The sequence below is a fragment of the Amblyraja radiata genome, chromosome 13 (assembly GCF_010909765.2).
Source record: "Amblyraja radiata isolate CabotCenter1 chromosome 13, sAmbRad1.1.pri, whole genome shotgun sequence".
In the NCBI taxonomy this organism is placed as follows: Eukaryota; Metazoa; Chordata; class Chondrichthyes; order Rajiformes; family Rajidae; genus Amblyraja; species Amblyraja radiata.
Genome location: NC_045968.1, coordinates 30227483 through 30241319, shown reverse-complemented (window position 1 = coordinate 30241319; position 13837 = coordinate 30227483). Strand labels below are relative to the sequence as shown.

Here is a 13837-nt window from a genome sequence, read left to right as displayed (position 1 = left end):
ATGAGCCTCATGTGAATGTAGGATTGTTAGTAAAACCAGTTAGATAATGTGGCCTGTGTGTGGTAGACTCAAATGCAGTTTGAAGGTTTCTTTCTCTTAAACTTGATGTGAAGTTTTCAAATAATGCAATCTTTGAATTATGTTTGTGTGTGCTGAAAGTGCAGTTTTACTTTCTTATGCATTCTCACATTTAACACACTTCCAAGAAATGAATAGCAATCATTCTAAACGTGAAGGCAGATTCCTTGCGAGGGGACCACAGTAATGAGGCACTTATTTAAAAACTTCATGAGGGTGATTACATCTGTACTTGTAGAAAGGCAAGGGGCAATCAGTAGAACCAGAAAACCACACATCACCATTCACAAATGAACGCCAGATCTCTTTATTCAAGAACAAAAAACATTTCAAGAAACAAGCTTCATACGATCCAAAGCATTTTTTTACATATGCAACGTGTGCAGGTAGCCCACCAAAAGAATAGCCCTTTCCCGTGATAGTTTTGCTTCCGAGACAACACACTGGCACACAATTAACTGGAACACAATTTGGATAGCAGCAAAAGGATTGGTTCAAGTCAGCATGGATTTGTGAAGGGGAAATCCTGCATGACTAATCCTCTGGAATTTTTTTGGGGATGTGACAAGTAAAATGGATGAAGGCGAGCCAGCGGCTGTAGTGTATCGGGACTTTCTGCCTGTCTGATATCTATGCACATCACTAAGTGAATCATTTGATTTGCTAGATCTATAAAATAGGCGTCCAAGTTTTCACGCAAACCAAATGAAGATAATTCTGGCCATATTCTGACCTATTTCTTTAACAAAGACAGGCCACTTTCCCCTTGAACTAACCACCACACTCAGGGTTCTCCTTAAAATCCAATTATCTGTTTTTCCTGCTCAGTTATCCAATTCTGTTTCATGTTCACATGTTAACAAGGATATCACATGGAAGTGTTGAGACTGGGTCCACACGGTTTACCTTCAGTGATCCTTAACAGGATTAAAAAGCATTTGGGCAGCGAACAAAAAAAATGAGACCTTTGCTTGAAGAGAAAAGTGTTGTCAAGTGACACCATGGAAAATAGAATGAAGCACCCAACACAAATATACTTTCAAAAGCACTGAATGAAAGGGTTGTTTCCAGCAGAACATGGAATGCAGCACAAGCCTACCGCTGGATTTCAAATACCTGAACCTTTTGTGAGGACCACTTCTTCGTGCTGTTGATGGCTGTTGTGGTCTGTGTCCCCAGGCAGAGGAAGCTGCAAGATCAGAAGATTGGGATCTCTGAGCCACAGGCCGATGATGTTCTGCATCTTTCCTGGTAAAATGAACGAGATGGTGGGATGCTGGTCATGCTGCATAGCGGCCCTGATACAAATTACTTCAGGGCAGCCAGGGACAGAGTGACACCAGTTCGAAGCCGCAGTGCTGGGTGGAGCGGTTCAGTGAATGTTCCATGGAAGGTGTACAACAAGGTGATTATTCTGCCTGACACACTGTAAAAGGAGACAATACCACCTTCAAAATCTACAAAAACTCCCACCGTGGATGGTTTCCCTGCAAACTCGGCAATCCTCTTCCCATTGTGTAGGCTTGAAAGGACGTATGGACCTGAATGGATGCACCAGGACTTCTTGTTAAATCCCAGCAGGCATTCATCTCCCTCCCCCTTTCTGCTGATGCTGGTGTAGCAAACTCCAATGCTCCAGGCACCACCACCCTCCCTCACCTCCACCTCCCAGTAGGATCGGCCGCAGCTCACACACTGTGTGCCGAGGATCTGAGGCCATCGATCAAACCTGTGGGCACTTCTTTGAAACAGCTGTATTTGGCTCGATGCGGACACAGTTCGGTTGTTGTCTGTCAGGAGGAGGTAAGGATTCGCCGTGTCTGGATCCAGAGTCGGTGTCTGCCCATCTGTGAATGAAAGGAGGCAATGGCATCATTGGCTTTCGACCACACATGACTGAGACCTCAAGGCATTCCCAATACTTGGCCCAGAAAATGCTTTCTGTAGCAAACCTACAGAAGGTAGGTTTAAGGGCAGCACAGCGGTAGAGTTGCTGCCTTACAGCGCTTACAACACCACAGACTCGGGTTCGATCCAGACTACGGGTCTGTCTGTACAGAGTTTGTACGTTCTCCCCATCACCGCGCGGGTTTTCTCTGAGATATTCAGTTTCCTCCCACACTCCAAAGACGTATAGGTATGTAGATAAATTGGCTTGGTAAATGTAAAAATTCTCCTTAGTGTGTGTAGGATAATGTTAATATGCGGGCATCGCTGGTCGGCATGGACTCGGTGGGCCGAAGGGCCCGTTTCCACACTATCTCTAAAATAAACCCGTGAATATTGCACATCGGAAGAACAATCTTTCAGATAAAATGTTAAACCAATGTTCCTTTAGCCCTCAAATATTCCCCGCTGCTGTTTGAAGAACGGGGGGAGGGGGGGGGGGGGGCTATCCATGTTTTCCTGGATACATTTGTCCTTTACCCATCATTACCAAGAAAGATTATCTAATCATTCATTTAACTTTGTGGAAATTACATACCATGTTTTCTTGGTCAACATTCATTAGCATTTTGCTAGCTATAAAATACCCTGGACGACCAGAGTCCTGGGATTTTTTAACTTCCAGGTAGTGAATTCCAGACCCCATGCCCCCTCGTCAAAAGCCTTCCCTCCTCTTCCCTCAGAAGCATTTTGTTTTGAATGACCTTTGATCTTTGAACTCTAAGGGAAATAGGCACTTCTAGATCCCTCATTACTTTATGCACCCAAATTTAGCTTTGCCTCATTTTCTCTGGGCCTAAAACAGCCCTACCACGTCCAAATCTTAGTCATAGCTATCATTTCCAAACTCAAACATTCCTATACATCTTCAATCCCATTGCATATTTCCTGTAATGTGGTGACCAGGACTACAGGCAATAATAACTGTGACCTAATTTATGCTGTTTACAATTCTAACATAAAGTCCCTCTTGTAGCCAATGCCTTGATTAATAAAGGAGAGATTCCCTTTGCCTTTTTAATTTAATTGACTAGACTTACTAACTTCAAGAATCTGTGGCCATCCTTTCAAGGTTCCTCTGATCGTGCACACTACTCGATATGTACCCATTTACTGTACATTCCCTTATGCATCTCTCCAAATGCATCTCTCCGCACTACTCTGGCTTAAATTCCATTTGACATGGCTTTGTACAACTGATCAGATCATCTATATTTTCCCTCAGTCTAAACCCTTCCTGCTTGCTGAGCTTTTTTTTGGGATCAGACTGCACACAGGACCTTGTCAAAAGCTTCGTTAAAATATCGGTATATTGCATCAAACACAATGGCCTTGTCAACGCTTCTTGTCACAAAAGGATTCAAATCAAATTCAATCAGGCAAAATCTCCCCTTCACAAAACCATGTTGACTTCGGCCTATTTTATTATGTGCTTGTAAGTACTCAGAAACCTCATCCTTTATAACGGATTCTACAATCTTGACCACTGAAGTCAGACTAATCGGCCTATAGTTTCACCTCAGTTCCTTCTTGAACAGTAGAAAAACATTTACAATTTTCCAATCTTCTGGAACCACTCCCGACTCTAATGATTCTTGAAAGAACATTAGTAAAACCTCCACAATCTCTAAAGCTACCTCTTTCAGAACCCTGGGATGTTGTCCATCTGACTTATCCACCATCAGACCTTTCAGTTTCAGACCTTCCTGCTTAAGTAAGTTCTTTTTTAACCGAGTTGTATGCAAAAGGAATTTCACTGTACCCTAGGTACACGTGACAATAAACCATAATTGAAACATTAAAAATCAAACCCAAAGCCTCTACAATATTTTCAATTGCTTCCATCAACATTATTTGGGTCTGGATGATATGTTAGCAGGATCATGGAATGAGGGCAAAGTAAATATCAAATGGGTAATCTCAATGCGTAGGTTTCAGGATGAATGTGCACAGACAGCACTGGAGGTTAGATTTGAACCTTGGTCACTGGGGTTGTATGGTAGCAGCTCCATGAGCCGTGCCACTGTGCTGCCCTGAACACATTGCTTCATGTTACCAAGTTCTCTATAGGTACGATGGTGAAGTAGTTAAGGGCTCCGGTTTCTTTCCACATGCAAAGACACACAAGCTAGAAGGTTAACCTGCTGCTGTAAATTGCCCTAGTGTGCACGAGTGGTTGAATATAGGGGAAATTGATAGGAACACAAGGAGAATAAAATGGGTGGACACAAAATTCTGGAGTAACTCAGCGGGACAGGCAGCATCTCTGGAGAGAAGGAATGGGTGACGCATCTGCAGTTCTTTCCTACACTAAAAATAAAATGGGATTAGAGTAATGTGTGATGGTCAGCATGAAATTGATGGGCCACAGGGTCGGTTTCCATGCTGTGGGATTTTATGTTACTATATAAAAAATAATGGAAATAGGGGGAAATGTTTGCAATCGTCTGCAGTGAATGCAGTCATTGTGTACGATTGACAAAAATGCTCTGTTTGTGGTCAAAAACACATTGTGTCAGTTGAAAACTGAATGGAAAGAGTTGAAAATTAAATTGATAATATTAGCAGAGATGCGTGACATTGGAAGGAAGATTTACGACCTGGAGGATGTCCTACTGCAGAGTGCTTGAATAAAAGATTTGTGTAAGGTACTTACAAAGCTGGACCATCATCTCTCTGTCCCTCACCTCTTCAGTCCTTTCATTTGTACCTCTTATTCGGTCCATTATTTGTGGCTCACCTGTGTAAGGTGTGGGTACAAACGGCAGTGAGACATCCTTGAACCTGAAAAATAAATGTTTACACAGTGAAACTAGTTTTAGCTAGAACAATGAGTGTTACTATACAAAGATTTATTAAAAACTTGACTCGGCAAGAACAAATCCTGAATCGGGTATAAAAACTGAGGAGCCTCCTATATAGGTTCAATCCTAGAGAGGTTACATATTCAAGAGAATAAGATACTTACATTTCTCTACATTTAGCCGAGACTCAAAAGCAGCTCAATGTCCAGGAATGCTTGGTTTCTCCTGCCACAGATGCTGCCTGACCTGCTGAGCTTTTCAACATTTTCTGTTTTTATTTCAGAGTTCCAGTACCTGCTGTTTATTGATTTTTAATATAAATTTTAATTCTGCCTGGTACAAGATTTATCTCATGCCCGCTGCCTTCGTCCTCTTTGGTGATAAAAGTCATAGTTATGTGCAGTGGCTGTCAGTGTAGCCCAAGCAAATAACTGCAGTGCATTCTACACACTGCACATGCTGCTGCCATTGTGCAGTGGGGGTGAAAGGTTAAGATGTGGGAAATCAAATGTTATTTTGTGTACATCTTTTCAGTAAGACTGGTTTCTTCAGCTTAAAAAGCTGACATTCCTGTCACTTGTCATTCCTGTTACCTCCATTAAATGAAACTACAGCGGTTAAAAAACAGTCTATTACCCACAAAATATAAAGAGCACAAAAACCAGAATGTCAGTCCTGCAGAACCACCACATCACAATGCTGAAACATTGATAGATAACTATCGACGCACTGGGTTTGTGGCAATGAACTGGGACAAATTTGTGCTGTTATGCTTATAAGCTGTCGATTCTAGGTCAATAAGCCAGTTCGGTATTCCAAAAAACGCAAGGAATCATGGGATTTTTCAAAGGTCATTTGAGAATTTTAAAAGCCTGGTAGCGGGGGAGAGTGGGGTGTAACAGCAAGAAAAAGGGAGTAGATGCGAGTGGGAGACGGGGAGACGTGGGGGAAGAGAGGTCCGTGGACGGGAGTGTCGGCCCCGACCCGTAGGCAGTGCGGAGGGGAGGCGTCGGCCCCAGCTCGACTCTGCCTGTCCCGCCAGCAGGACGGGCGGAGTTGAGCTGGAGTTGGTGCTTCTTTTCCGTGGCACCTGTGGTGCCTGCGGGCCTGGGCCGCCGCTGCGACGGGCCAGCGCCCCGCCAGGACAGGCAAAGCCAAGCTGGAGCCAGCACACCCCCTCCCCCTCCGCTGCCCCCGGACGGGACACTCGGGAGGGGACGGGGACGGCCCAGCGGCAGCTGGATAGGGACGAGACGCAAGTCTGCACCAGTGCAGCGGCATGGCCGCCGCAAGTGTTTAGCCCGAGCGACCTATGATCTGTGTATGCGCAGTCGGAATACTGAACTGGCTTATTGCCGCAACCTCTTTGGGACACCAAGTCAGAACAAATTACACTTTTTTAATATCAACTTAGCAAGATCAAACACTACTTCCCTTTGCAAAATGTAAACTTTTATGATTAGTTTGTAATTAATATCATTGTATTACTGATGATATCGAGCTAATTTTTACTTACCGCTTAGCAATGGAGTTAAATTCCTGAAACAAGAAATAGAAAACAGATGTAAACATAGAACATGAAGAGGAAAAATCATCTTGCATTTACCCACAATGTACCTTAGCATAAATAACATGCCAGGTTCTTCAAAGAAATGTCAAGCCTCAATGGAAGACACTAAAACGGAAGAATAGCTGTAAAGAAAGCCAAGAAGTACAGTCAAGAGTGAGATACAAGCAGGAGCCAAACTACACCGATCGATTTCTCTGACAGTCTGCTGCAAGGCGAATGTACGGACAGATTTAAAGATTTGGGCAAGAATTTTAAATTTACTGCACTTGGAGATGGACAGAGAGTAGACTCAGTATAGTGTAGCAAATGGTGGAGAAGGAGAGGCAAAACCAGATCCCTTAATATTGATCGCAGCAGTGACAAAGCCATGGATTACGGTTTCAACAGCTGCTGGCTGCAATGGAAGCAAGCAGCAGTTCCAGCTGCAACTCTGCATCTAAATTCAAAAAAGCCACAATGGTTTCAATTTTTTTTAACTCATTAAACAAATTATAAAAGGAATAAATATAAAATGATCAAGGAATTTAGTGGAAGTTGTAGATTTGAGTTCCATTTCCCCTTAATATTTAAATTGGATAATCTATCCACATGTCAACGACTGATAGGTGGCTCAATAGCACAGAAGCTGCATAGGAAGATGGCAGAGCATCAGAGCTGGCTGTCATCAACTTGCACACGGATCATTAACCAAACTGTAAGAGAGGAAACCTCTACACAAATATCCAGCCACCCAGTTTTCTCACCTTGCACTGTAGTTTGGAGCACAGGATAAGCAGCCTACATAAGCATTAAATAGAAGCAGAGCCAGTCAATAGGAAGCTGATGAAATGAATTTTGTATCAAGTTGAGTAACTAAATTATTTCTTCATAGCACTGATGCATTAACTGTTCTCACCCGGGAATTAGTGGAATACATTTCAGCCAGCCAGACCTTTTGCAGACAGAATCAAGGAAAGTACAGCACCACTCTAAACACTTAACACAAAGGTGGCGATTATCCTTAACTTTGAAGGATGATTATGCAAGGTAAATATTCCCCTCACATCTGGCATGCAATATTCCCATTGCCAATAGTTTTTATTATCCAATTATCCCATTGCCAATAGTTTTTATTATCCAGACATCCCTTCAAGTAATGCACATCCATGATATTCTCCTCCCGCACTCATCCACCTAGTTTTCTTCTCCCTTTATTCACCCCTCCCAAACTCCCCCCTCCTCACCTGGTTTTATCTGCCCATGATTACTTCCACATCTGGTTCCACCCATCACCCTCTATTCCCACTCTCCAGCCTTGTACTGTTATTCACTCACAATCTTTCCTCAGTCCTGCGTCAGGGCCTCGATCTGCAACATTGACTTACACCTTTTGCTTGAAGTGATGATCAATTCATTGAGTTCTTCCAATGTTCTGTTTTTAGTTCTAGATTCCAGCATCTGCAGTCATTGCCTATCTTGGCTCACATAACTGGCTATCATTTGAGTGATGAGGCCAATGAACTGGTCATTAATCGCTTTATTAAAAAAGGAGAAGCTTATAGGGAAATTGGAAGATCAAATGTAAGCATGCTGAGATAAACTGACACAAGTATAGAAAATTTGGCCGACTTTCCAACAAACTATCTACTCTTCACAATGAAAAGTTATGAATATGGGGAATCAACCAATTAAATATAATCAATTATATTTAATACAAACACATATGTCATTGCAATTAAAGTCTTTTTGCATTACCTCAATAAACAGGATGTCTTCATTTTTCTCTGAAAGATTTTTGAGATGGGTCAGAGATTCCTCAAATTCTTTCATCAAATTCTGGAGAGCAAGGATCCTGCCATCAATCTCTGATGTTACGCGAATCTGCTCCTTATTCAAGTGTTCAAAAGCCTCTTTTTCCTCTTCTTCAATCTGCTGCCTGAGAGCCTTATATTTCTTTTCGATGTTTATTTTCTTCGTCTTCATCGCTTCCTTCATTAAGGAAATATTAGTGATTGGACACAGTTCATCACGTCACTGGCATCAGCTACTGCTCAATTGGTGGCTTACTAGTCCCAGTCAGAAGATAGTGGGGGAAACAAATTGGTGAAAACCCTCAGTGGTAAGGGAATATTGCATTAACAAAGGTGTGATCTTTTGGCTGAACCATTACTTTGATGCCCGACATGTTTTCTCAAGGAAAATAAAATTTAAATGTTTTCCTCATGAGCTCCTCACAACTAATGTCTCTCAAGATTGTCCAGTGATTAACTCATTGCCGCACAAGCTGTTGTTGGACACAAATTGGTTACTTGCTTACTACAGAACAGAAACCACTTGTCAAACGTAACAGATCACAAGATCACCAACAACCCTACATTAATACATTTTTCTACATCTTCGAACAAAAGGATGGAATTAAATGCAGAAGAAAATATATATCATCTAATGAAAAAAAATGTACAGATACTGCAAATATTGACACACTGATCTGTTTTGTAGTAAATGCCTACGACACACTGATCTGATTTATAGTAAATGCCTACTATGTTCTGTGTGCTGAAGCAAAGCAAGAATTTCATCGTCCTATCAGGGACACATGACAATAAACTCACTTGAACTTGGACTTGAAATATTAAATAAATATACAAAATTATCAAGTCACAGCAGTTGTGGAGAAAGAAACAGACCACAGATAAACACAAAAAACTGGAGTAACTCAGCAGGACAGGCAGCATCTCTGGAGAGAAGGAATGGGTGACGATTTGGGTGGAAACCCTTCTTCAGACTGGTTATGTATTAGGGAAACAAGAGATATAGACGATGTGGAGAGATAACGAACAATGAATGAAAGATATGCAAAAAAGTAACGACGATAAAGGAAAAAGGCCATTGTAAGCCGTTTGCAGGGTGAAAATGAGAAGCTAGTGCGACTTGGGTGGGGGAGGGAGAGAGAGAGCGAGGGAATGCAGGGACTACCTGAAGTGAAAGAAATCAATATTCATACCACTGGGCTGTAAGCTGCCAGAACAAAATATAAGATGCTGTTCCTCCAATTTGAGTTTAGTCTCACTCTGACAATGGAGGAGACCGAGGACAGAAAGGTCTGTGTAGAAATGGGAAGAATTAAAGTGTCCAGCAGCTTTGAGATCAGGTTGGTTCATGCGGGCTGAGTGAAGGTGTTCGGCGAAATGATCGCCCAGTCTGCGTTTGGTCTCGTCGATGCACAAAAGTCCACATCTTGAACAACGGATACAGTAGATGAGATGGGAGGAGGTGCAAGTGAACCTCTGCCGAACCTGAAAGGACTGTCGGCGTCCCTGGAGAGTCGAGGGAGGAGGTATAGCGACAGGTGTTGCATCTTCTGCGGTTGCAGGGGAATGTACCTGGGGAGGGGATGGTTTGGGTGGGAAGGGATGAGTTAACCAGGGAGTTGTGGAGGGAACAGTCTCTGCGGAAGGCGGAAAGGGGTGGAGATGGGAAAATTTGGCTAGTGGTGGGATCCCGTTGAAGGTGCCGGAAATTTCGGAAGATTATGTGATGGCTGATGGGGTGGATGGTAAGGACTAGGGGGACTATCGCTGTTGAGACTAGAGGGAGGGGGAGCAAGGGCAGAGCTGCGGGGTACTGAGGAGACACAAGTGAGGGCCTCATCTAATATGGGTGAGGGGAACCCCTGTTCCCTAAAGAATGAGGACTTCTCGGATGTTCTAGAATGGAACACCTTATCTTGGGCGCAGATGCGGTATAGACGGAGGAATTGGGAGTAAGGGATAGAGTCTTTGTGGGAAACATGGTGGGAAGAAGTGTAGTCGAGATAGTTCTGGGAGTCAGTGGGTTTGTAATAGACATCAGTCAATAGTCTACTTCTCGTGATGGAGACTGTGAGATCAAGAAACAGAACACATTTTACTTGCTTGGGTGGAAGTTAACTTATCAAGTTGTTGGCCTAGTTTTCTTTTGTGACCACTGCCCAGTCCATCATCGGCTCTGACCTCCCCACCATCGAAGGGATCTATTGCAGTCGCTGCCTCAAAAAGGCTGCCAACATCATCAAGGACTCACACCATCTTAGCCACACACTCATCTGTCCGCTGTCATCAGGTAGAAGGTACAGGAGCCCGAAATCCGGTACATCCAGGTTCAGGAACAGCTTCTTCCCCACAGCCATCAGGCTATTAAACTCACCATCAGACAAACTCTGAATTTTATCTTTTATTGTGTATATATATATATATATAGTCTATGTTATATAGACACACTGAACTGTTCTGTATTTATGCTTACAATACTCTGTTGTGCTGCAGCAAGCAAGAATTTCACTGTCCTATCTGGGACACATGCCGATAAACTCTCTTGACTTGACTTTTGTCTACAGAGGTGCTAGTCCATCTGGTCTACCCACCTTCAGACCTTTCAACTTCCCAAGCATCTTCTCCTTAAGGGATGTAATGGTGAGGCTTTGTGGCAGGCCCGACTTGCCCGCCGCGCACCGACGGAGGACCCGGCTCGACCACCGTAGACTCCAAATCGTCCCCGAGCCACCGAGAGGAGGAACGGAGAGAGGTGGGCCACTGAGAACAAAGGGGGAACCGGGGGGGGGGGGGGGGGCTGTGTGGAAGTGTGGTGTCGAGAACAAAGAGGGATGTGAGGGGGAGGAGAGGACGGGGCTTGATGCCACGTGGGGCAATAGGCAGTAAACAGGGCTTTTGTAACTTTGTCAGCGGCAGCAGACGGTGACACTAGTGTACTGCCTATGTTGTAAGACAATAAGGTACCATTCATTAGTAACTGCAACTCTTCTAACTTCCACCTCCTGACTCTTGGATTTCTTGTTTTTAAACTCACCTGGGAGAACAAATAAGGTTTCACTTTAATACCTGTTGTTCCAGAAGTGGTCTATGGTCACGAGTTTATAGAGAAGGATTTAAATCGAGAACCACGACTTAAGGAAGACAGTGAAAATCCTGAGCAGGGTACGCCACAATTTAAAATCCACAAAAACGATTTACTCACCAAAGCGTCTTCCTTTTCCTTCTGGAGATCTTTCAGAGCGACTTGCGAGGTTTCAGCGCTGATCCTGAGTTTATCTTGCTGTTCTTCCATGTTATTCTAGCAGAGAGCAGCAAAAAAAAGTCACTGTAAGCTTTTAAACAAAACAGTGAAATAAAGAGCAACACACCTCCGCCCGCACACTCGTACACTCAGCTCGTTCACTGCCTCGCTGATGCTGACAACTTCGTGGCCCTTGTGGCTGCCCAGCAACGCGCAGAAGGTGCAGATGCAGGCGGCGTCGTCCTTGCAGTAGATCTCCAGCAGCTTCTGGTGCTCGTCGCACCTCCCCGACACCGCGCAACCCACGGCAGGGTGACCTTCCAGCGTCGCGCCCTCGCCTTGCTGCATCGACGACGTCTGGCACCCAAGGCAGCTTTTCGCAACAGAGTACTTGTTCTCGGTACAGGGGGCGGCGTCCGGGGACATTTCCAGCGCCTTGTACCGCTCCACTATGTTCGCCAGCTGGAAATTCTTCTCCAGGACCGGCCTGATGGCGGAGCCCGCTCGGCATTGCGGGCAGGCGTAAATGCCGGAGTCAGGCTCCCTCCACACCTCCTCCACGCAGGCCCGGCAAAAGCTATGCCTGCAGCTGAGAATGACTGGCTCGGCGAAAATCTCCAGGCAAACGGTGCACGTTAATTCTTCCTCTAACGGTTCTTGCTGGAGAGCGGTAGCCATGTTGAAAGACGTGCGCCGGAAGTGGCGGGCGGAGAGGGCGCCCGTTACACCGCTCGCTCGGTCCAGCGCACGGAACGTCCCGGGCAGCAACAAACCAAAGATCCAAGAGGAGCTCTTTGCAACAAACCTTCCCCAATATGAGGGACTGACGACGCCGGAATCCAGAGCAACTACCCGAAGATCTCAGCGGATCACGCAGCATCTGTCGACCAAAGATATTTGCTGTCGACTGTCCAAGTCAATAGTGTTTTATTGTCACATGTCCCAGTTAGGACAATTAAATTCTTACTTGCTACACAGATTCTCTCCACAGATACTGCCTGACCCACTGAATTCCTGTGGCTGTTGGGGTTTTTTTTCCCTCACTCAACCTTGACCTGGAAATGAAGAACCAACTAAATGGCCCGTTGAGCGGATTGATTTTATTGGTATTTAGATGGGGGTTTTTTACCAACGTCTCTTCAAACTGGATATATATATATATATGGCGGCGAATCAGGATTCATTGCAGTGCACATCAGTCAGCTGCACACTGCCAATGGAGAGGATTGACGAATGTATAGATAGACAGGAGCCTGCAAATGATTTTGGAAAGTCTGCAAAGTAATCACGTTGGGTGGTGATACGGGGTGGGGCATAGGGCCATCAAATCTTCCAAACTCGAAATGACAGCAGAAAACTCTAATTAAGTAGCAGCGGCCGAGCATCTGATTTGCCCAATATGCTGAATAAGAATAATCAATTTATGATATGGTCTTCATTTTGTGGAAGAATACATAAAAATATCCTTTGCACAGTTGTTAAAATGACACGGCTTATACATTTTCTGGAATAAATGTCACACCTAATGTGAGGGGATTTTCTCCAACCATGAGGTACTCACTGCCATCACAAACGGTACTCTGGGAGTAATCAAGAGGGTAAGTAATTTAACTTCAATTTGAAGGCGGAGCCAGGAGCAAGAGTGTGCTGTGTCAGTCCCAATCCCAGTCGAATTTGGTTGAGTTTCGAGCCTTCACTTCACTCTCTCTGCCTCGATCTTGCAACTTTTTAATCCCTGCAATCTACCCACCTGATCATTGGACATACTATACCCGAATCCTAGCCCTGATTATATTGTACTTTTGATTATTATTGTTTGTATACTCTGTAGCATGTAGTTAGGTGGGCGCTATTGAAGCTGATGACTCCAAGGGGTGGATTGTAGTGTAAGGGTTAAACAGACAATTTCAGCTAAAATATGGAATGGAGTTATCAGCTAAGTTAGCAACCCTACATTTCCATTGCCTCTCGAAAACGTTTCCAGATGCGTTATCTCCTTGCACCTGTGATCATTGCCTGGGAACGCAGTCTTCAAGATTATTCTATGGGAAAGCATAACGTTGGCAAACACAACCCAATAGTTGGGTAGACCACCCGTGCCCCCTGCCGCTAGTAGTGCAGAAACATTGCAGACAAGGGGGGCTTATGATTGGCTCGGGGAGGGGGCAATGGTGTGGTCTGCTCTAATAAGAAATGCCATAAAGATTAGTGTTGGGCGCCCTTTTGGTGAGAGAACCTCAGCCTGTGACCGTGTCGCGAATAGTGCCAGGTGATCAAGAAACATCCCGTGGCGTGCTCTGATGAGTTTGCGAGTGCGTACGGGTTTAGGTGAGTGTATGCAGAAACACCCTGTGGCCTCCTCTGCTGTGTACTTCAAGAGAGAGCTCGATAGGGCTCTTGGAGATAG

At 44.4% G+C, this 13837-nt stretch overlaps 1 protein-coding gene across 2 annotated transcripts; it reads right to left on the bottom strand.

Annotated features, from left to right (window-relative positions):
• Positions 1–361: 361 nt before the first annotated feature.
• LOC116979788 (E3 ubiquitin-protein ligase TRIM21-like) lies at positions 362–12426 on the bottom strand. 2 transcript variants are annotated; one of them, XM_033031602.1, is made up of 7 exons: positions 11805–12425; positions 11578–11768; positions 11392–11487; positions 8134–8367; positions 6346–6368; positions 4682–4809; positions 362–1925 (listed from the first exon to the last, which is right to left on the bottom strand). In XM_033031602.1, the coding sequence occupies exons 1-7, from the start codon at positions 12106–12108 to the stop codon at positions 1387–1389; spliced, it is 1515 nt and encodes a 504-aa protein (XP_032887493.1). In that variant the 5' UTR covers positions 12109–12425; the 3' UTR covers positions 362–1386. The 2 variants fall into 2 exon arrangements, with proteins under 2 accessions (XP_032887493.1, XP_032887491.1); XM_033031600.1 differs by having other exon boundaries at positions 11578–12426.
• Positions 12427–13837: the final 1411 nt, after the last annotated feature.